Source organism: Mangifera indica, chromosome 9, assembly GCF_011075055.1.
Source record: "Mangifera indica cultivar Alphonso chromosome 9, CATAS_Mindica_2.1, whole genome shotgun sequence".
Classification (NCBI taxonomy): Eukaryota; Viridiplantae; Streptophyta; class Magnoliopsida; order Sapindales; family Anacardiaceae; genus Mangifera; species Mangifera indica.
Genome location: NC_058145.1, coordinates 17,800,875 through 17,822,633, shown reverse-complemented (window position 1 = coordinate 17,822,633; position 21,759 = coordinate 17,800,875). Strand labels below are relative to the sequence as shown.

At 32.3% G+C, this 21,759-nt stretch overlaps 2 protein-coding genes and 1 pseudogene across 2 annotated transcripts; 1 reads left to right on the top strand and 2 right to left on the bottom strand.

The window, feature by feature from the left end:
• The first annotated feature begins 2,602 nt into the window (after positions 1-2,602).
• Positions 2,603-4,859, top strand: LOC123225260 (uncharacterized protein At3g28850-like). Its single transcript, XM_044649182.1, has one exon. It carries the CDS (start codon positions 3,208-3,210, stop codon positions 4,507-4,509), a length of 1,302 nt encoding a protein of 433 aa, XP_044505117.1. The 5' UTR covers positions 2,603-3,207; the 3' UTR covers positions 4,510-4,859.
• Positions 4,860-10,435: 5,576 nt separating this feature from the next.
• LOC123226369 lies at positions 10,436-13,078 on the bottom strand (annotated as a pseudogene).
• A 2,388-nt stretch (positions 13,079-15,466) lies between these two features.
• On the bottom strand, positions 15,467-16,919 carry LOC123226150 (transcription factor PRE5-like). Its single transcript, XM_044650650.1, has 2 exons — positions 16,325-16,919; positions 15,467-15,814 (listed from the first exon to the last, which is right to left on the bottom strand). Exons 1-2 carry the CDS (start codon positions 16,439-16,441, stop codon positions 15,662-15,664), a joined length of 270 nt encoding a protein of 89 aa, XP_044506585.1. The 5' UTR covers positions 16,442-16,919; the 3' UTR covers positions 15,467-15,661.
• Between the last annotated feature and the right edge of the window lie 4,840 nt (positions 16,920-21,759).

The window sequence follows — 21,759 nt, the reverse complement described above, 5'->3', positions numbered from 1 at the left end:
AGTTTCCTCCTTGGCCCGGTCTTAGGGCTGGACTCGAGCCGAGCCAGCTCCAGCTCGAGCTCGAGCTCGGCTCGGTCGAGCTCGAAACGAGCTGGGTTTGGTCGAGCTCAAGCTGGCTCAGTAGATTTTTTTTAAAAATTTTATACAAAATGATATCGTTTCGACCAATATATATTAAAAATGATGTCATTTTGATAATGAAAAACGAGTCGAACTTGAGCCCAAAACGAGCCGACCTTAGCCGAGCTTGAGCCGTCCATATATGAACCAAACTGAGCTCGGCTCGGCTCGAATCTAACCCTATCCGGTCTTAGGTTGTTACACATTAAACATTAACAAAAATTAGTTTGCATTTGTCTTGAATTTAGAATGATCAAATTGAGTGTAGGTGCTCGATTTTAGTTTTTGAGAGCTAAATGTTAGGTCTCAACAATATAATAACTTACCCAAAAGCACTTTTGAAGGAAGCACTGAAAATAATAATAATATTATTAATTAATTATAGGAACCTAAATTTTTCAAAGGGGGAACATTTGAGCAAGCACAAGGCAAACAAACATTCCATCCAACAAACCACTAACTTCTAAAATTATTCATATTTCTAATTAATTAATATTATTTGTGCCAATGATGTTTTTAGTCCTGGGCAAGGCCTTAAACCATCAAAGTATCAGTGTATGTGTCAACCGATTTGATTCGATTAATCAGATAGCTTATTGATGTCACTATAACATAAATAAAATTTAAAATAAGTTTTAGTCATGTAATACCAACATAATATCAATATTATTATCAAATTAGTTTGATCTAAAATTAAACTATCGCTTGAAACTATTAAATCAATACAACCTTGCGTCAATGAAGAGTACAATTGCAATCTATACTAATGATTTTATGAAATTACGGTGCAAAATGGCATGGTTTAACATAGTAACAACATATTTTCAATAGTAAAAATTGATAATGCTGTATTTGAATAACGTTATTACATTATGAATAACAAGAATGATAGCAAACTTAATTAACGTTAGATTTAATTTGAATGGACTCTTATTAAGATATAGTTTAAAATCAATTTGAATTCAAAAAACTAATCTGAAGTCTACTTAAATTTGATGAGTTAGGACTTGTATTAAAAAATAGATTAATTTTAGGTTAAACCAAATTTATTTAAATTCAAATATTTAAATTAATTCAAACATGAATTGTTTTACAAAAAACAAATTCAGTTGTGAGTATTAACCACATGAATTAATGAGATAGTAATTATTCTTATATAATCTTGATTTGGTCATAAGACAATGGGGAAAATCGCTTGCCTTTAGGGGTGGTTGGGAACCATTATGAATGAAGTAAGGTCCTCCACTGTAAAGAGTGAAATTCCACGTGGCATCACGTGGGTTTTAAGTTTATACTTGCACATGTGATAATAATTAGCGCAACCAATTCCCATAAATAGATTAATTGATTCATAAATTATAATTTACACTAAAAATAATACAAATGTGGACCACCCTAAAGTGTAATAAACGACTATTTACCCCCTTATATTTCAAAAAAAATAAATATTCCCCTACAGCTATCGAGTAAGATATCGTTAGAATTTATTACAGGAAGAATTCATGAACATTTATTTAATTTCCCCTTTACATGTTATATTGACGGTGACAATATAAAATTAACGCCAAGAAAAACTCTTTTTTTTGTTTTTTCTAAAACTGTTTGTCCATCTGTCGTTCTTTGTTATCAAATAATACTTGGGGGGCCATCATGAGATTGACTTTTATTCCAGGAGCCATTCAAGCACTGATTCCCGCATTCAATGATCCTTCAATATCGAAAGTTTCAAAACTAACAAACAAAAATAAACAAGGGTCTTTTCTTTTCCCCTTTTCAAGAAGAGATTGAAAAAATCACATATTCTTAGAATTGGATATGATTCAAACTGAATCTGAATTAGGGCTGGATTTGAATCGAATTGAGCTCAGCTCATAGCCAGTTTGAGCTCGGCTCGGTTTATTTATGGCCGGCTTGAGTTCGGCTTGAACTCGACTCTAACCGAACTGGCTTGGCTCGAGTTCGACTCGGTTCAGTTTATTTTTCATATCAAAATGACATCGTTTTGTATATATATATGGCTCAAAACGACGTCGTTTTGTATAAAAAATTTTTAAAAAAATCTACTGAGCCAATTCGAGCCAACTCGAGCTCGGCTTGAGCTCGATCGAGCCGAGCAGAGCCCGGCTCGTTTCGGGCTCAAACCGAGCCGAGTTGAGCTCGAGCTCGAACTAATTCGGCTCGAATCCAGCCCTAATCTGAATAAACCCTAAATTAGGAGTAATTTAAATTTAAAAATGTCAATTCAAGGATAAATTGAGTTTAAAGAATGTATTTTTTCAAAATTCGTTTCTATTCATGCAAACCAAGTTGGGAGCTTTTTAACCAAATCAACGCGTCTAAAATCATTGATTAAAATATTAAAAGTATTTATGAAGAGTTTATTTTTATTAATTCCAATAAAATGACGCCGACACATTAGAATATGACCACGAAATATTGCCGTCATCAAGGACCTGGCTTTGAGCTTCAGCTTGAAAAAACTTGGAAACTTGTTGCTGTTTCTCTCTGTAAAAAAATCTTACAGAGAGAAACAGGCTCCTCTTTATGATGATGATGATACGGTGGGATGGGATCACTTGTCTATTTATAAATTTGGTCTTCCTTCTCCATCTTCGACTTTAGAAATAGCTCTTCTTCCAGTTTTTTTTCGCAAATTTCACTCTTCCAGTTTCATATCTTATCTGAAAATCGTTTCACGGGGTTCTTTCTCTCAAGATCTTTCTCAAAGTTTTGTTCTTGTTATTGAAGGAGTCGTTTTTGGCTTCTTGGTTGCTCTCAGTTTTAATGCTACTACCTTGGTTTCAGAGCTCACATTATTGTTTGTAATTTTTTGTACGTTTTGACAATAAAGAGTTCAGCTTTTTAGATCCACCAGAAAACGAAGTTTCCTTGACTGCAATTGAATGGTTTCTTAATTTTAGTTTTGTTTTTGTTTATTGAAACTTTTATCACAACCTTCAATCCAGCTCACTGAGTCAAGAATGTTCTATTACTTTACCCAGGAAATGGTCCAAGTTCCCATATAAAAAACCTGTTTTAATTTGATATTTCTGGACCGATTTCTTTGATTTTTTGCTTTTTTCTGTAATGGGTTGTGCGAGTTCCAAGCAAAACAAGCGGTGCCGGCACTGCCAGAGACCGTGCACGCCGGTGCCAAGAAGCTATTCAATGCATGTGCATCATCCGCCACAAGGCGACGGTGATGGCTACCATGTGGTGGCGCTCACATCCTCCACTTTGGGCTCGTTGAAGCTGGATTTCGACAAGAACAATCATAATGTTGAAATCAACGGTGATGATCATCTTGATGTTGGTGGTTGTGGTGGGGGTGTTGATGATGATGATAAGAGCAAAAGCACCAAGGATATTACAATGGGGTTGGTTGAGGCAAAAGTTTGGTCAAGCAAGATGGAAGAGAGGATCCCAAAATTAGTGCCCAAAACTCCTGTCAGGACTCCTCCTGGAGAGCCTGAGACTATCAACACTTGGGAATTGATGGAGGGGCTTGAAGATTTTAGTCCATTAATGAGATCACCTAATCACATTCGGAGTTTTTCTTTTGATGTTGTCAAGAATTTGAATTCCAATGCTGTGGTACCTTTTGATGACCTTCCTCTTCCAAAGTCCAAATTGATTTCAGAATTTGATCCTGAAGTTATTCAAACCTTCAAGAAATCTTTCCAGGCTCTATCTCCAGGGAACCCTTTTCATGTCGGGCAGCAATTGGAGAAATTGGAGAATGAAAATGAAAATGAATGTGAAATTGGAAAGCAGGAACCTGCAGTGGCTGGCAATCAGTTGTTATTAGATTCCTCAGAAGGCAAGAAAACAGGAAATGGGGTAGTTTCAGATCAAAATTTTGAAAGACAAAAAGTTGTGGTGTACTTTACAAGCCTAAGAGGAGTTCGGAAGACATATGAGGATTGTTGCCATGTGAGAGTTGTATTAAAAAGCCTAGGCATTCGCGTCGATGAGAGAGATGTTTCGATGCATTCAGGCTTCAAGGAGGAACTTAAAGGGCTCTTAGGAAATGGGGTTACAGGGGTGAGCTTGCCAAGAGTATTTCTGGGGAAACAGTACATTGGAGGAGCTGAAGAGATCAGGAGATTGCACGAAGAAGGGCAGCTGGAGAAGATGCTTGTAGAGTGTGAAAAAGTGGATGAACTTGGTGGAGTTAATGGAGTAACTTGTGAAGCATGTGGAGATATAAGATTTGTGCCTTGTGAAACATGTTCAGGAAGTTGTAAAATATACTATGAAAAGGAAGAAGAAGAAGAAGAAGAAGAATATCAAGAACAAAGGGAAGGTGAAGAAAATGAATTTGGGTTCCAACGTTGTCCTGATTGTAATGAAAATGGACTGACAAGGTGTCCCATTTGCTGCTATTAGTCAGAACTCATAATTAAGAACAATAATTTTTGTTTTTTGAATTTTTGGTCTCTGTGAGTCTTCATTTGGCGTTGTTTATTGTACAGTGAGGGGTTTTTGGTTATTTTTTTAGTTACACGTAACCTTACTTGAGCCGCATCATCCCTCCAAACTTGAACCTATCACACCAACCAGGAAAATGCCTAAGTCTAATGAAGTTTTTGGTTCATTGAAGGGGGAGGGATTGATGTAAAACACAGCCTGCAATGAAGAAAATAAGTGAATAATGTGTTCTAGTCATGTGTCCTGATGGCTGTATACTTTTTAAATCATATTTTCAGAACAAAAAGAAGAAGCTTGTACACTTTTCACCTTCTTGGAATTTAGACCATAAAAGAAGCTGCAAAAGTTGCCCATTTCTTTTATCATTGATGAAAAGCACATTCATACTATCTCCTCATCGACCTAGTGGTCAGGTTTCGCCAAATGGGTTCATCATTACATTTTTTATCCATATTGAAGTGAAAGGCCTTGACGGTAGGTTATTTATTAGACTAAACTCCTCCTATTTATCTATCACTTTGATAGTCAGGCTATCCAGAAAAAAAAAAAAAAAAAAACCTTGAAACAGTGTGTTTAAGGTTACAAAAGACTCAAACTAATTGATCCATTCTGGTAAACTACAACTAAGCTAAAATAGCGAAATTCTATATAACAAATTTGGTACGAGGTGACTTTTCATCCCTACCAAGAAAATATACGCATCTCCTCATCTGCACAAAAATGACATTACAGGATTTCTATATCCGGTATTGGCCTCTTATGGAGTTTAGGTGGCAGGTGAATAAGGCTCCTTGCAAGGGGGCATTCAAAGCAGGGTCGGATTTGATTATCCGATTAAGTTTGAGAATCATCTCAAACTAATTTTATTGAATGAAATATAGACCTAATTCAAAGTGTAAAAACTTGGTGACTTTGAAATCCTAATTTATTATAAAATATTAAAATGGTTTAGGGATTAAAATAGTGAACAAAGTATTATTTATTTTATAAGAAAGTGGTTAATTTTAATCATGTTGGTGGCGGTGCGAGGCCGACTAATCTATGCTCTTAATTAATTCCTTGAGCAGTTCTTCTTAATATAAATCATTTTTGTTCCTCCTAATAAAATAAATGGCAAATAACTAATCTGGCGAGCAAGTTAGGTGAAAACAGCAAATTGGTTCAGCCATGGCTAATTGGGTTGCTGGTGCCCTTAGTCAAAAGGAAAAGTTTTGAACGAAAAAGTTATTTTAACAAAGTTTTGAGACCTGGAACCTGTGTCCATTCTGTCAGGGTATATCCGCATATCAAAGGGTTGGATCGATAATAAAATTTTAAAATAAATTCATCCAAATCCAAAATCAAATAACAATGGCTAATATGGTTTCTAGTCATTCGATGGATCGGATTTAGAACCGGGTTTTAGCCAGACTAACTGGTCTGATCCAGGTCTTAAAACAATGACTTAAACAGGAATTTTTCTGGAGAGACGACAAGGACAGAGTTGTTAATTTATTGTACTGAAGTCTGAAGCAGTAGATAGTAGTTATTTGTTAGCCTCAAAGCTTTCGTGAAGTTTCAACCAGAAGACAATTTCTTTAGAAAGCAACACAACGATCCAACATCTCAATAAATATATTGAAATAACCATTAATAGACGGCAAGTTTAGTTATTGATTGCCTGACTTCTAGTCCAAGAAACTGCAACATTTGGATTAAGATAGAGGAAAGTTTATCATTTTAAGTTGTGTAAAACAGTTTTTTAAAAACACTTTTGTAAAGTTTAGAAAACAGGATTTGTAATAGTCTATGCAAATCCCAAATTAACAAACTGTAGGAGATATGTTGGGTGTGAACATCCAACATTAACTGGGAATGATAAGATATGGTTGTTTATATAGTTTATGAGCTTTCAAGCACGTTTTTGGTTTTAAAATAAAAAACAAAACTAAGAAATAGATAATATCTTGATAATTGGTTAGCTTTATAATTACTTTTTATGATCTCTTAAATGATGGTAGGACAAATTTAAGTGATTACCAAAGTGTATTTTAGGTTACAAAGTCATGAAATGACAAGAAGCGTCAATTCTTGAAAGTGGGTTGAAAGCGTGTGTCCAAAATAGACAATTACTCTCGTGTTCTTTTGAATGATAATAGGACAAACTTTAACAATTATCCAGATGTATTTTAAATTGTAAAACTATGATACGACGGGAGAGTTTATATATTGACAATGAGTTGGATAATAGAATTATGTGTCTAAAGTATACAATATTTTGACAAATGGATCAAGATGTTGGACTGAATGTTGCAAACGACATCATAACCACACTATGTAGTTTATAGAACGATGATGGAATAAAATTGATGCGAACCTTACAAATGAACTATGAGATCTTACACGCAAACAAGGAAGTTAGAAATCCAGAAAAACTAAATCAGAGTTCAAATTAAAGAAAACCTTAACCTAATGTCTATAACAAACACGAACTAATGGTATAAAAACTTTAATCCAATGATTATGGATAATCACGAACCAAAGATATAAAAACATTAACTCAGTTTCTATAATTAACATAAATTAAAAGTATAAGTTGATATTACACTCTGGAATAGATAAAAAGAAGAGTGATAAGTCATATTTGAATGCCACAAGAAATTATTTTTGATAAGTGCATAAGTTTTCAAATGAATTAAGAGAAAAGATCTTACAATTTCATTATGTCAATATGTATCATGTAAAAACTTCACCAAGAATGTGCTATATCATTTTTCATGTGTTTGATAGTCATCATATCAATTGTCATGTCATTTTTTACTATCATATTATACTTCTTATTTTAGCTTGTGTCTTTAACGTTTTCATTATTATTTATCCTATCACTTTTTTGTTAAAATATTTTGTTATTGAATTATACCTTTTTAGTCTTTCATGAATCACATTAAAAACTTAATGATTGTCAAAATGTAATGTGACGAGGATTATGCATATGGAGTGAATAATACCTCAATAATAAATCAAGGTGTGAGACTGTGTATAAAAAATACACAATACCATAATAATGAGTCAAACTATTTGCCCCGTACATAACTTAAAGCACTTGAAAAGAATTTGATATTCAAACCTAACCAATAGTCACTATCATAAAAAGAAGCCAAGCCACCCACCAAAGGACGCATAAATAATAACAAAACAAATGTGCCAAAGAAGAAAACACATTTTTCTTTTATCTCTTCACTACCTACTAACATCCCATCTTAAATTCTGTCAATCCATTCATATTTACAAGGGCCCAAAACCCATAAAGTCACAACAGGCAAAGTGACACTTGCCCATCTAATCAAAGTCATGTTCACTTGAGTTGGTCACATGAGCCATGAATATTGCACTAAACAGATTTCATTATTTTGAGGGAAATGGCAACAACTAGATGTTGCATTTCGATAACTTTTGGTACCAGGCCACCATTTGTGAAAATGTATTTGGATCAAGTCTTAACATGGCTTCTGCTTGTCTCATTGTAAAGCAATTTCATTCAGGAAAAAAATGTGAACCCATGATGCTGGATTATGCTTTCAGGGTTTTGGATAAGTCACAAAATGATATAATGTAATTAAATAGTTGAATAAAAGTTTACTGTTTAATATGATCAATAAAATAGTTTAATAGATTTTACGATTTAAGATCTCAGTAATGATTTGATATGGACTTTTAAGGTATTAGATCATCCATTAATTATCTATATATTATTTAAGTCTCATTTTAAAAACTATATTATGTTATTCAAAAAGGATTTAGGAGAGTCGAATTTCAAAAACTCTCTAGGTTCAAGTAGTGTGGTATATCAAATATTATTATAATTTTATATGTTTTTAATTCAGTATTTTATGACTTACAAGAAATTTTTCGGATTTATATTGTTTCAAGCACGGAATGATGTTACAGTAAAGGAACATGATAGGCTAGGCTATGCTTTTTCTTTTGTGATGGGGTACTGGTTGTTGAATTGTAAATATTCATAACATTGTTGGTTGACAAGAAAAGGCAATTAACTCATAAATTTAGTGGTCAGTTGAAAGGTAAATTGAATGAGCAAAGTTTATCAGCTAACTAATTAAATACAATATTTTTAGAACTGGACTGGACTGGACTGGACTGGACTTTGATTGATCAAGTCAAGAGGTTGATTTGGGTTTATCATGAAAAATAATAATGTTAAATGATACAATACAAGATCAAAATAAAATGTTATTTTTCAACATTAAAACAAAAAAGAATTGTGGTATGATGCATTACCTTGCAATTATTGAGATTTGAACTGAATAATAATTGCAAAATTTTTCATTTTTCTTATACTATTCCACTCAGTTAAAACATATTAAATAAAGGGATAATAACACATGAGGTGAGGATATCGAAGAATTATTATATTTTTCTACTGAATAATTAATTTTTTTTTTAAGTAAAAGATCTAAACTTTTAAAATTTATTATTGAAAAGATTAAACTTTTACTATTTTTTATTAAATATATAAAATTAATCACTTTACTTTTAAAACAAAATAAAATAAATAATTCTAATTATGTTTATTTGATACTTTAAATGCTAAAAAATTAATCCTCTTTTATAGAAAAATCTAAAATATTAGTCTCTTTAATCGAAAAAAGAAAACAAAGTTTAATTCTTTAAACGAAAACAAAAAAGTTCTAATCAAATATAATTGTGACACGGTGGTATTATACAGATCTTTATAATAATTAGAACTAACAAAAAAAACTTGGCCAAAAGACATATTCCCATCTAACCTCTCACCTACTGACTATCAAAAATTCAAACTCTTACTCATAAACTATTAAAATTAATAGAAATAATTAACTCTATTGTGAATGAAGACGATTCACAATAGGGAAAAGATGTCGGAGAGGCACTGGAAAAAAGGGAAGGAGAGCGAAGCCGACCGGTTCTGACACTGGAAAAGGGATAGAGAAACCCTAAGGTGGAAAATGTGAGATTTTAAAGTTTAATCTTAAGGAAAAATTATTTTTTTTTTAAATTTAGAGGAGAAATAGATAATATTTTATTATTTTTAATACATTATTAATTAAATACAAATTTTAACTATAAAGTTGACTATTTTTATTAATTTTAATAATTTATAGATAAAAATTTGAATTTTTGATAATGAACCGATGAGACATTGAATTTGCATCCACCCTTGCCGGGAAATAGTCATTTGGCTCAAAAAAACTTAACTAAAGTCATACTATTGTCATTATGAGTCATAACAGTTTAACCGGAATGACCGGCGGCATTTATTAAATATGAAAGCAGCAACCTTCCAGCCATTACTTCATAACGTAAACATATGACCTTTCAATTGAATAACAGGCTACTAACCCTCTCGCTCAATGCAAGACCAGTTAGAAATGATCATTTTGCTTCAGGGTCATGCGGAAATAGACTGTGGTCCATGTTTCACATTCCGACAGAAACAAAAGAATGACCTGCATTCCAGAGAAAATAGATTTGAAAGGGCAATAAAAATCAATTACTGTACTATGCAACCGCGCATTTGTCAGAGCCAAATGAACTGAAAAAGGACTTATGCCAAGTCTTCAAGAGAATCCGGACCTTAACTAATAAAATTTGCTACATGATCTCATATAAAACCAGCAATGTTTGTTCTCTGTGAGATGTTAAACTACCAAGACTCCAGAAGTAATAATGGTCTTGTAAATTATACTGATGTTAGGGCGGGTAGAAAAGTTGATAAACTGCTAAAAACTGATGAGATTTTAGCAAGAAACTGCTGAAGATTTAGATAAAAAATTGCTGCTTGAAAACTGCTAAAATCTGGGCAGCAGACAACTGTTGAAACTGCTAAAAACGAAACTGCAAGCAATTGCCGAAAACTGTCCAAAAGAAAATCTAGGACAGCAAATTTGAAAATGTCTCACAAATGAATCAGCCTTGAACTAGGCTGGCAGTCAACATATGACAATTTAATTGACTTACTATTCACAATCAATCTAATGGGATAAACAAATTGCTTACTTCAACTCAGTTATTTTACTTATTTAGTATCATGAGTACCTAAATCAGCTGCAGCTTTAGATGCGCGTTCCAAGACTCCAGAAACCCAAAAATACCCTTGGCAAAGTAGCTGCTATTGACCACCACAGTATTGGCTGCTTGAGCTGTTCTTCCTTAAAAGTTGCAGCCGATACAGCTGCATTTCCAGTATCTGATGCACCTGTTTTGGTGATTTCTGCAACATGATACACAGCTTTGATGCCTGCAGAAATCTTATCATTGATTCCAATTCTGTTGTCAAGCTCAACATCCTTGGCCGCAGCCTTAACGGAAAATCCATAGGACTCATCCATCGCTTTCGCCTTGATGAGTGCATCTTTGCTTAAAACATATCCCTTAGCCAGCATTATTTTCACAACTTCCAAATGTTATTTCTTCTCCAGGAGTGGAAGCATATTGATCTATGTAAGTGACCTGCTAAAACTATGCACAAGATTTAGCTCATAGAATCAACAAATTCAAGTGACAATCAAAATTCTAAACTGCTTATAGCCTTATACAGGGTACTATGAGAAGATATTGTTGGACCAGCAGAATAACACAGTTTCTTCTTTTGGATTTTGTAACTTAAAACACATCTTGATAGTTTATGATTTCACAAGTTATTTAAATAATATTCTCTCACTATCCACAAAAAATATGGAATATTCATACATACCTGATATCTCTCAAATATTTTACCAGTATGAAATTTGTCTAAAGGTTTTACATAAGCAAACTTAAGGTGCGCTAATATGGGGAAACCAAATATACAGAACAAATTGCCCCTGGATTTCAGAGCTAATCTGATCAGCAACCCCCATTAATCCCAGAAAAGTTTCAAAATCATTTATCAGAACAATTCTGTGAACTTCTCCAGAATTACTTTCAAGTTAATAAATCATCGTATAAGAGCAAATTGTGAATTTAAAAATGTGAGATGACAGAACAGATTTCTTCGGCTTCCTTTAAAATTTTTTTAAACAAAAAATTTATTCCAAATCAAGAAGATCTATATATAATTTGTGTCAGCTTATTAGTTAACGAACCCATGCCATTAAGCTAGAATTATCTTGAAAGTTCCATGGACTGCCACAAGAGTGAGACTTGTCCTCATTTGTTCCCCAGAGTATTCTGCAGATGGGTTGATCTACAATTTTAGCTCCCTGAAATGTATATAAAAACGTGGAAGCAAATTAAGGGCTAAAGAAAGCATTACTCAGGCTGTAGGCTGGGCATTTTAGAGCCAACATTGACCAGCGGCAATTGCAAAATTTTCTTAGTTCACATGTAATTTTGACACCAATAAGTATGTATATCCATATGATATATGTGCGAAAAGAAAATGGAAATCAAGAACAAGATAGATTTGCATGGTTGAGCCAATAACGCTTATATCCACGGCCACATTAGTTTTTTAATTCATTTTAGGGTTAAAAAATACAATAGATATAACCACATATTATATAAAAATTTAGGATAGCGCAATTACAGAAAAGGCTTTTTCAAGTTTAGGTTTCAAGGGCTGTGTCCCCGAGCCCCCGCAAGGAGCGTTACCAGCAATGGAACATAGCCCTACAATGACTGTCACCAACCCTGCAAAGACGTTCTTCAAGCATGATCAAACTCCACACTCTAACAATATAATCACTTCAACAAAAAAAAGGCCTCAGCTTCTTCAAAAATCACAGCTTGTAATGATTTAAACAAATTTTCAAGATTTAATGGGAGCAAGCTAGATATACAGACATCTGCTCCTGAGAATAGCCAAGTTCTATATGAACTTTTCAGAAATTGGTGGAGCCAGGTGCTAGTTTTTTATGTTCAGATATCTCCAAATACATCTCCAGATTATCTTACTCTGAGAGCTAACAATTTCAAAGAGAAGGGCCACTTCCCTCCTGTCAAGAATCTGGACAGATATAGTCAAAATCTGGGCAGTTCCACATAGCGTTTCCATCATTTTTAACTTTCATACAAGAGTCATTCAAAGCTTTCTATCAGATTATATATAAATGTAATAGTTGTCTCACTGGGAGTTCTATTTGCGGATGGCAAAAAATTGGTGCAGAGTGTGAATGGCGACTTACACTGAGCAAAATGGCAGTTTCCGAAGCATAAGCATATTTAAATGTCACATACGCAGCACAAGCGTCTTCCCAATTTCTGTTTTAGCAAAGAAATTAAGTCGGTTAAAATGCAGAAAGAAAATCCAGACTGAAAAATGTTACTCATCTAAAAGTATAGCTTGTAATTGAAGACAGATAACGAGTCAAACAATGGAAGCTGCAAAAGGCAATTGGGATATGGGAGGCCATTTCAAAGATTCGAAGGTACCCAGAACATTAAAATTAGAATTCAGATGAGGGAAATGAAGTTATTTTTCTATGAAATGGAAGATTTGAAATACAAGAACGCAGTAACAACTGAAGCTTCTAGATTACCTGCTCTGCTCTGCTTTAGAGGTCAGAGATCAAGCTAGAATTAAGACAAGATTCTGGTAAACTAACGGTAACCTTTTTATGTTTCAATAAAACCATGCCCACTTAATTTTGAGTCTCTAGTGGGATATTTAAATGATATATATGATTTTAAACTTAACTTTTGATGCAAATCTTGGAAAGAACCACACCTAAAAGTTCCTATCATTTAATATAAGAGTTACAATCACATCTTTGATTTGCAAAGATGTGATAGGGGTGTTGGGACTATTATTATAGGTTCATCTTAAGATTGGATTTGAGCTGAGTCAAATTCAAATATGAACTAACTCAAATTTGTTTTAAATCCTACATAGTCAGTTCGAGTTTGAGTTTGACCTCATTCAAACTGGCCAAAGATTTTATTGGACGTTTCATAACAAAATAAATAATATTATTAACAGAATGAACAATATCATTGTAAAGAAATTCAAATCAAACTCGAGTCAACCTACTAAATTGAAATTTCAATTCGAATCAAATTAAGGTAGGTCAATTCGAATTTATTTATAATTCATTCAATGCTAGTAGGAAACTAGCGCACATGACTCACTCATGAGCACTAGGGTATAAGACGTGGTAATATGTTACAAACAAAGTCTAAGATATATAAGAGACTTGAATCTCACTTCGTAACACATAAACTTCATGTATGGAGTTTGTATGACTTTGAATTATCCAAACTCAACTGCAAACTTATGAGGCGTGGTCTCGTCCATATACATATCAACTTCACTGTAGAAATAAGTTATACTGTTTGACCTAGACATAGCATGATACCTGCTTTGAAATTGAATGATGATAATAAATATAGAAAAACGTGGATGCAAAGTCTCAGTCAAATTTCGGTCGAGGCTCATGCAGGAAATGGTGTGCAGTAATGTTTAGGTATGATGGTTCAAATTCAAGATTTATTGCATTGTCTTACCCTCATATTGATAAAATTTAGTAGAATCTTGAAAACCATGTTACCTATTCTTTCCTTTCATAGTCTGTTAGTAACCCACCACCATTGCTTTTTCTCTTTTCTTTCATGTAATGTCATCTTCTTCCTCCTGCATTTCTTTATGCATGGTAATTAAATCTCTGGTATCAACCCTGCATCATGCGAAACCGAGTAATATTACATATAGAAATACATTTCATTAACTTATTATACAACCTAACATAATAATGTATGATTGAGAAATTTAAAAAATAAATAAATAAATAAATAATTAAATCACACAAACATATGCTATCGTGTCAAGTTGCATGAATAAATAATTTTGTTTGTTCAATTATAATATAATTGAAAAAGAAAATATTAATCATATGAAAAAGGAATAAACGAATCACAATTAATATAAGGAAATACAAGAATCAAATCATGAATTTTATTTAACACTAGATCTGATGTCTTACCAGCAAATTAATTCGTGTCCAGAGCTAAAATATGTAGAGATAGAAATAGGGACTACTGTTCATTAATTAACCTTCGAACGAATCTCTTTATATTTTTCTTCAAAACTTCATTCAATTTGCGTATCTTCACAATGTCCTCTTGAGATTCTTAAGGACATTTTTTTTTTTCTTCTAAACTAAATTATATAAACAAGTAGGTGAGGACATAAATGTTAATTTGTACGTTGCACTTGCTCCATGCAAGCAACCATGGTATTCTAATATTCACCTAATTGATTCATGAATTTAATCAATATTCAACCTCAGGGGGTTCACAAGATATATTATATATATATATATATATATATATATATATATATATATATATATATATATATATATATATGCGCTTTATCTTGCATTAAATTCACAAATAAATTAGACATATATTATGAGACCCACCTAATAAATGTTAGAATTTGTGATATTTTTAGAAAAATCTCACATCACTAAAGTATGAAAGAGATAAAAGGTGGTTAAATATAAACTTTTTAAGCCTTTAAAATATGTTTTTAGTTGCAAAACAAAAAACAAAATTATGATTAACTGTATGTTTAAAGCGTACAATATAAACCAGAGATATTACAGAATTAGCAACCATTTGATTTATAAGATGTTATACACATGAATCCTATTGCTCGGACCCATAAATGGAGGACCACTTTAGGATTCTTCTCATGGAAAAGAAACCTAGTAGGGTTTCTCTGATAAATAAGAAAAATAACATAGTTTCTTTTGGAGATAATCTTAATCAGATATTTCTTAAGATAAGAATTTTAGTAGGAGTGATACAACAATTCTTTCATAAATATACTCATAGTAACTAGATTGATGAGATAGGTGAAAGGATATTGAAATAATATTAGCTCTGTTTTGGGTGAATCAAATGCATTCTGATGTGATTGATTCCTTTGTTATTTCAAATAACATTAACACCTTTATAATACAATATTTATGCATAAGTGGATTTGCCAATGCAAGCTTTTTTATTATACAACTTAATTATATAATTACCCATAAGCAAAGGAGTTTGATCTATTGACCAAACCTAAAACTTAGTAATTAAGCAGCTTCAAGTACAAATTAACCTAGAAATTAAAACGACATTAATTAATTATATATATAATTAGACATTACATAATTAAACTCCTAATTATTGCAGCCTCAGCACTATCAGCATCAATGGTAGAGAGAAGCTGAGATAGTCGCTCACTCAGATCATCAACTTCTCTGTGCAAACTTCTAATGTAGTTGCAGGTTTCCTGTAGAACCTTGGATGCCGAAACCTGCACAAAATTAATATTAAATTCACAAGTCAAATTATAAACGTACCCAGTCAGCCAGCCAACCATTGTGTTTCATGTAAACATGCACATGAAATCATTTAAAACACAACATGCCATAAAATAAGGCTGAAGCTATGCCAAAACTTTTGACCTGAATGTTTATATATATAGCATTTTCTTCTGTTAAAGTCAATGGAAGAACTTGTACAGAACTCACAGTTGAAGAAAGAAACATCTACCTTCCTCTTTAATTTTTTTTTTCTTTGGTCAACATTTTCAAACATGTCTACAGTCTTTTCATATATATTATAACTGAAATATACTATTATAATACATGTGCAACATGCAACCATGCTAGCATGTTGCATTATTATTATTATATTTTTTACCCAGTTCTCTCCGTCTTCTTCTTCTTCGTGACCTGACTGTATATTCATATAATATAATATTTTATACAAGTTAATTTATTGCATGTATATATTATGAAAGAAAGATAGCTATATAGTGTACCTTGTCAGGGCGCCTATCACGAATCTCAGGAAGAAGTTGGCGTAATTTGGAAACGAGATCAATGATCTGATCATCACTGATCCTCGAACCAGATTGCCTCGACCTTCGGCTAGACATGATGATGGTGGTGGTGGTGGTGCTCTTTACACACGTTGTAGTGTGATTTAATCTTTCGAAGTATGAGCTTAAAGCCTTAAGGGGTTTACTAGAAATAAACAATAATATATATGTATATAAACTAGCTCATGAAATGAATCTCTAGGAGGTTTATAGAGCTTAGAGGAGAAGAAGAATAGGTTTAGTGTAGGAAGAAAAAGAAGGTGAGAGAGAGGGAGAGAGCAGAGAAAAGGATATCCAGAGTTGAGATATAAAAGAGATGAAAAATTGGAGAAAGCGATAAGAGAGTTATAAAGAGAGCGAGGACCACCAAAGGAAGTAAATAAAGAGAGAGAGCACAATAACAAAGACAGTGATGTTGGTTATGAAGAAGACAAGTGCATTGGAGAAAGCAGTGGAGTAGTGAGGAGGGCTGTGTGTGAGGTTGGTTTTTTAAGTGATCAGGAGTGAACTAAAGAGAAAGACTGGCCAGTAGGGAAAAGTTTGAGTGATAAAAGTGAAGCATTTAAGCAGCAAAAAGGGTACAGTTTCGAAACCTCTTAGAAACATATATAATAAATTGATTAAACACTTAGATTTATCTTATACAATGAATTCGAGTTTCACGTTAAAAAATTGAGAGAGAATTCACTTGTTAAGTTTGTTCCCAAGTTGGGGTTTGAACTCAAGTGGGCTTTTAGAAATGTGTTTGTTCTTAAGCTAACAAAGTGGGCCTTCATGTGCATCTCTCAATACACATCTCCATGTGAACATGGAAACTCATCCTCTCCAATCAATCCTTCAATCCCTCTATTCCATCACCAAATCACCTATTGACACCTTTCATGAACTTTCCCTTATTGTTACCCTTCCCATACCAAAATACACCCATCTTATATATGTTTTATCATCTAAGTCAAACTCTAATCTGAGTTAGATTAAGAATGATAAATTTTGATAATTTTATGATTTATTCAATCACATATCATATTTATCTCCTCTTTTTATGAGATAGTAGTTGTCTCATAACTTGAGCAATACAGTATCACTTTGTCAAATTTTAGTCAAAACAAACAACAAAGTAACATTAAATATAGTTTTTTGAATAGTAGATCAAATCACTTTAAAAATAAATAATGTTATATGTATTAATAATATATAAAATTTTGTATATAAATAATAATATTTTATCATATAATTTATAATTTTAAAAAAAAAAAATAATATTTAATTATATTATAATATATCATTATTTATATATAAAATTATATATATTATTTACACATATAATTTCACGGCATGATTTTTTGGATCAACACTTTAATACTATACTTTTATATATTATATATATAAAATCTTATCTCAAAATATATAATTAATTTAATTAGTTAGAGCAAATTTAGGTTATCAAGCAAATCCTCTCACACACACACACACAGGCCCTCTCTCTCAAATAATTGGTTTTCAACCTTGTTTAGGGACATGACTACGTGAGGGTTGTATTGTAAATTTGAGTAAGTCACATGCTCCATATCCTCACACAAACCACATGACACGTGTCTTGTCTTAGTCAAGTACATTATATTATAGAGATGAAATTTCTAAAAGGGGCATGGAGAAGATGAAATTTCATAGCTTTTGTCAAGCAGTGTCACGTGTTAGTAGAAATTTGGACGACCCTTCTACTTATGAGCTAGGACCCTTTAATTCATTAATCAATAATTTATTATATTTATATATAAAATAATCAACTGATTCTTGAACCAGATCTTCCTGGTGGTTCATGGTATCTTTGTCAAACATTTAGGGAGACAAGGTTAGACCGTGACAGTGGTAAAGAAACCACATCCGTGTTAGGGTTCCTAATTTTTGGATTGATTTTTAAATTTTAATTTTTTTTAAAAGTAAACATTATGTTAAAAACACTTGGATTAATTTGTTTTTAACTAAAATCTATTTTAAATTTTTAATTATATTATACTAATGGTTGATATCATTAATCTAACCGATCAATCTATTTAATAATATTAATTATCTTAGGATTTTACATTCAACAGTGTTTTGACATCTCATTAGAGAAATAAGGACAAGACAGAGAAGATCAACAAGGCTAGCTCTTCACAGTTCACATGATCCTCAATAAGAGGGCAAAATTAACATCAAGAAGACAAAAAACGTTTCTGATTGATTGCATAAGTGTCCTCACATGTTAATACATGTGGGGTTTTACTTAAATGGAGCTTTATGAACCACATTTTATCAACATGACAAACATTGATTGAGAGGACATTCCAATTCAATTGGGACTCGAATATAAGACTAAAATATCCTCAAGAAATCTTGTTTAGGAGTGAATTCAATCCAAATTTATTCATATTAAATCTATAATTTGACTCAAATTAGTTAATTTTGAACTAAAGTTTCAATTCAATAATTAACTCAAAATTAGTTTATTTATCTATCTTGTAATATTGTTAATCAAAATGACAATATTATTCATATTGTTGATGATCCTCCAATGACACTGCTTAGTTGCTCATTGAGAGAAGTATTATGTCTTTGATCTAGTCTCAAGTTGTATACTTTCAAATTTTTTATATACACAAAGATACGGTATGTATTGAAAATTGGAAAAGTTATCAATCTCCGATAAATTTTGTCGTGTTATGTTGCTAAGGAGTTGATTTTGAACTAGAGTCATTGTTTAGTAATTTAACTTAAAATTGATTCGTTTATCTATTCAATAACATTGTTTATTCATCTGAAAAATTGTTTACTTTTCTCCTGTAATACTGTTTACATTATTGGTAACCATCTAGTAACATTGTTCATCAACTCAAATGAGTTTTAACTTGAACTGAGCGTTATGCGTTTGATTCAGACTCGAATCACCTCTAAGCTCAATTTGGTTAAAATCGAATCCAACTCTAACGCTACTATCTATTCTATTAAAAAAAAATTATATAATTCCCGTATTTCTTATACCATATTATAATATGTTATCCTATTTGCGTTTGGAATTTTATATAAAATGTTGAAACTTGGAGTTGGAGAGGTTATTGGTCTCCGACAAGTTTAGTGTTGGCTGGATTATGTTTGCTAATACAAAGTTAAGCATGCATTAGAGTCTCCGACATTGAATTAATGATGTTTAAGCATGCTCTTAATTTCACTTGTAAATTCAGCTTTATTATAATAGAGAACTGTTGTATTATCGATTGGCTTACAAGTAATTATATTATGTAATTGCTTCTCTTCACCAACTTTAACTTTTCTTTCAATCAAATTGATGAACAAAAGAATTCAAATTAAATTCGATCGGGGTTTAAACAAGGAATTAATAAAAATTAATGAGATAAAGTCAGTCAAACAAGAAGAGTAAGTAATCCACCGACATTGTACGCGTGTGATGTGAATTAGAGGCCAAAAACAGTAAGGCCTACAGAAATCTGTTCCAGGATCCTCGCTTAAATTCCTGCTCTCATTTTCTTCCGCAATTTCTGAATTTTAAGAAAGTTTGGTCTTTGGGGTAGCGGTTTCCTCGTTTAGATGCTAAATATATGCTTGTAACTTTTAGGGTCAAATTCAATCCATGTGGATTTGGGACTTGAAATGATTTGAATTGCATAAACTTAAATTGAATGACTAAGTTTGAGATAATGATTGGATTCGTTTTCATAAAATAAGTTAAGTTTCATATAATGCGAATATTTAAGGTCAAACTAGTTTATATCAAATCTAAAATTAATTATTTTTTTATTAAGTTTGAATCTCAACTCATTAATCTTAAATTAATCTTTTGAATTAACTCTTTTAAATCTAAATTTAAGTTGATACGGAGCTAAACCTTTTTCACGCTTGATTTAATCCCTAGTAAATCAAGTCATCATGGTGAAAATTTATGAAAGAAAGCTAGCTGATTTGGTCATAAAAAGATGTTTTTAACCATTTTCCAAGCTGGGCTTGTCTATTAACTTATTAGGCTAAAAGGGCCCAAAATGACAAGAAAATGCCCATAAAAGGTCCTAAAGCCCATTAATACGCCGTTTTGTTTACCTCATTGCTTAGGCAAGACTTCTAAACCCATAACTGAACTTGAAAGCCCATGAGATAAGTACAAATTGAGTTATTGGGCATTGAAGTTTCTCATACAGACCCACAGAACAACTCTTGACACAGCCCACAAACCCCAATTAATGCAAGTATTTGCAATCAAACTCTTGTAGCCCACTACTTGCTTTTGTATGTCATAAGTAGAGTTGGTTTTGATCCGGTATTACTATCCCAACGAGACATTGATTTCAAACCGAACAATAATTTAAACTTGATCAGCTTCGAATCACATCCACCTATAGTACTCTCACAAACTCATCTAAATCATTTTAGGTTAAATCAACTTGTTATGTTAACTCAACATCTATCTTATCTAATACACATAAGGTTAATAATATAGTATGTTGTAAATTTTCGGTTTATATATTGTCAAATCATATCCATATATAGGGTTGGGTATGAGTCAATTTGCACTTACACCTCGAGCCAACAACACTTGAGCTCATCAAATCGGAATTTGAGCTCAAATCTTATGTTTATTCTATTGACTTAAGTAGTACTCGATTCAGTTTATTTACACACCTAATTTTACCCCTTTTAGTGTTATCCTAAGCAAAGATCCAAGGCTAAAAAATGTTTAAACGCCACGGAAGACAAGGCAGAAATGGTGGGTGAATTGAAAATTGATGGGCATCCATCAAAATGCCTAAAAGAAAACAAAATGGTTCCTCCATTAAAATGGGTTGGACCTGCAAAATTTCCAGATTTTTCTCATGAGGTAGAAAACACCAATGTAGACTGTACAGTATTACTACTGTGACAGAAACAGAAATTCATTGTATTTTATTGCAGATGGCCCCAGGGATAAATTAGTAATACATAATTAGGGTAAGATTCAAACTAAGTTCATTCAAGTGTGAGTTTAAGCTCTATTCAAACGAACTTAAAACAAGTCAATTTTATGCAAGCTCGCTTGAATTACTTGTCAAATTTATGAATTAAAAATTTTGACACAAAACGATATCGTTTTGTCTAATATATATTAAAATTACTCTGTTTTAATAACGAATTAGTTAAAAATTCGAATTTAAAATAAGTTGAATCGAATTTAAACCAAATTTAAACTTAACTTTTATAAACTCAACGAACTTTATTATAAAATCAAGTCAAATTTAAACTCGATTTGGCTCAATTTAAATCCAATCCTCCACACAACCACCACTAAATTTCCAACTCCGCTTCTGCCATCAAAATCACTGTACATTTTCACCATGTGATTGTGTCTC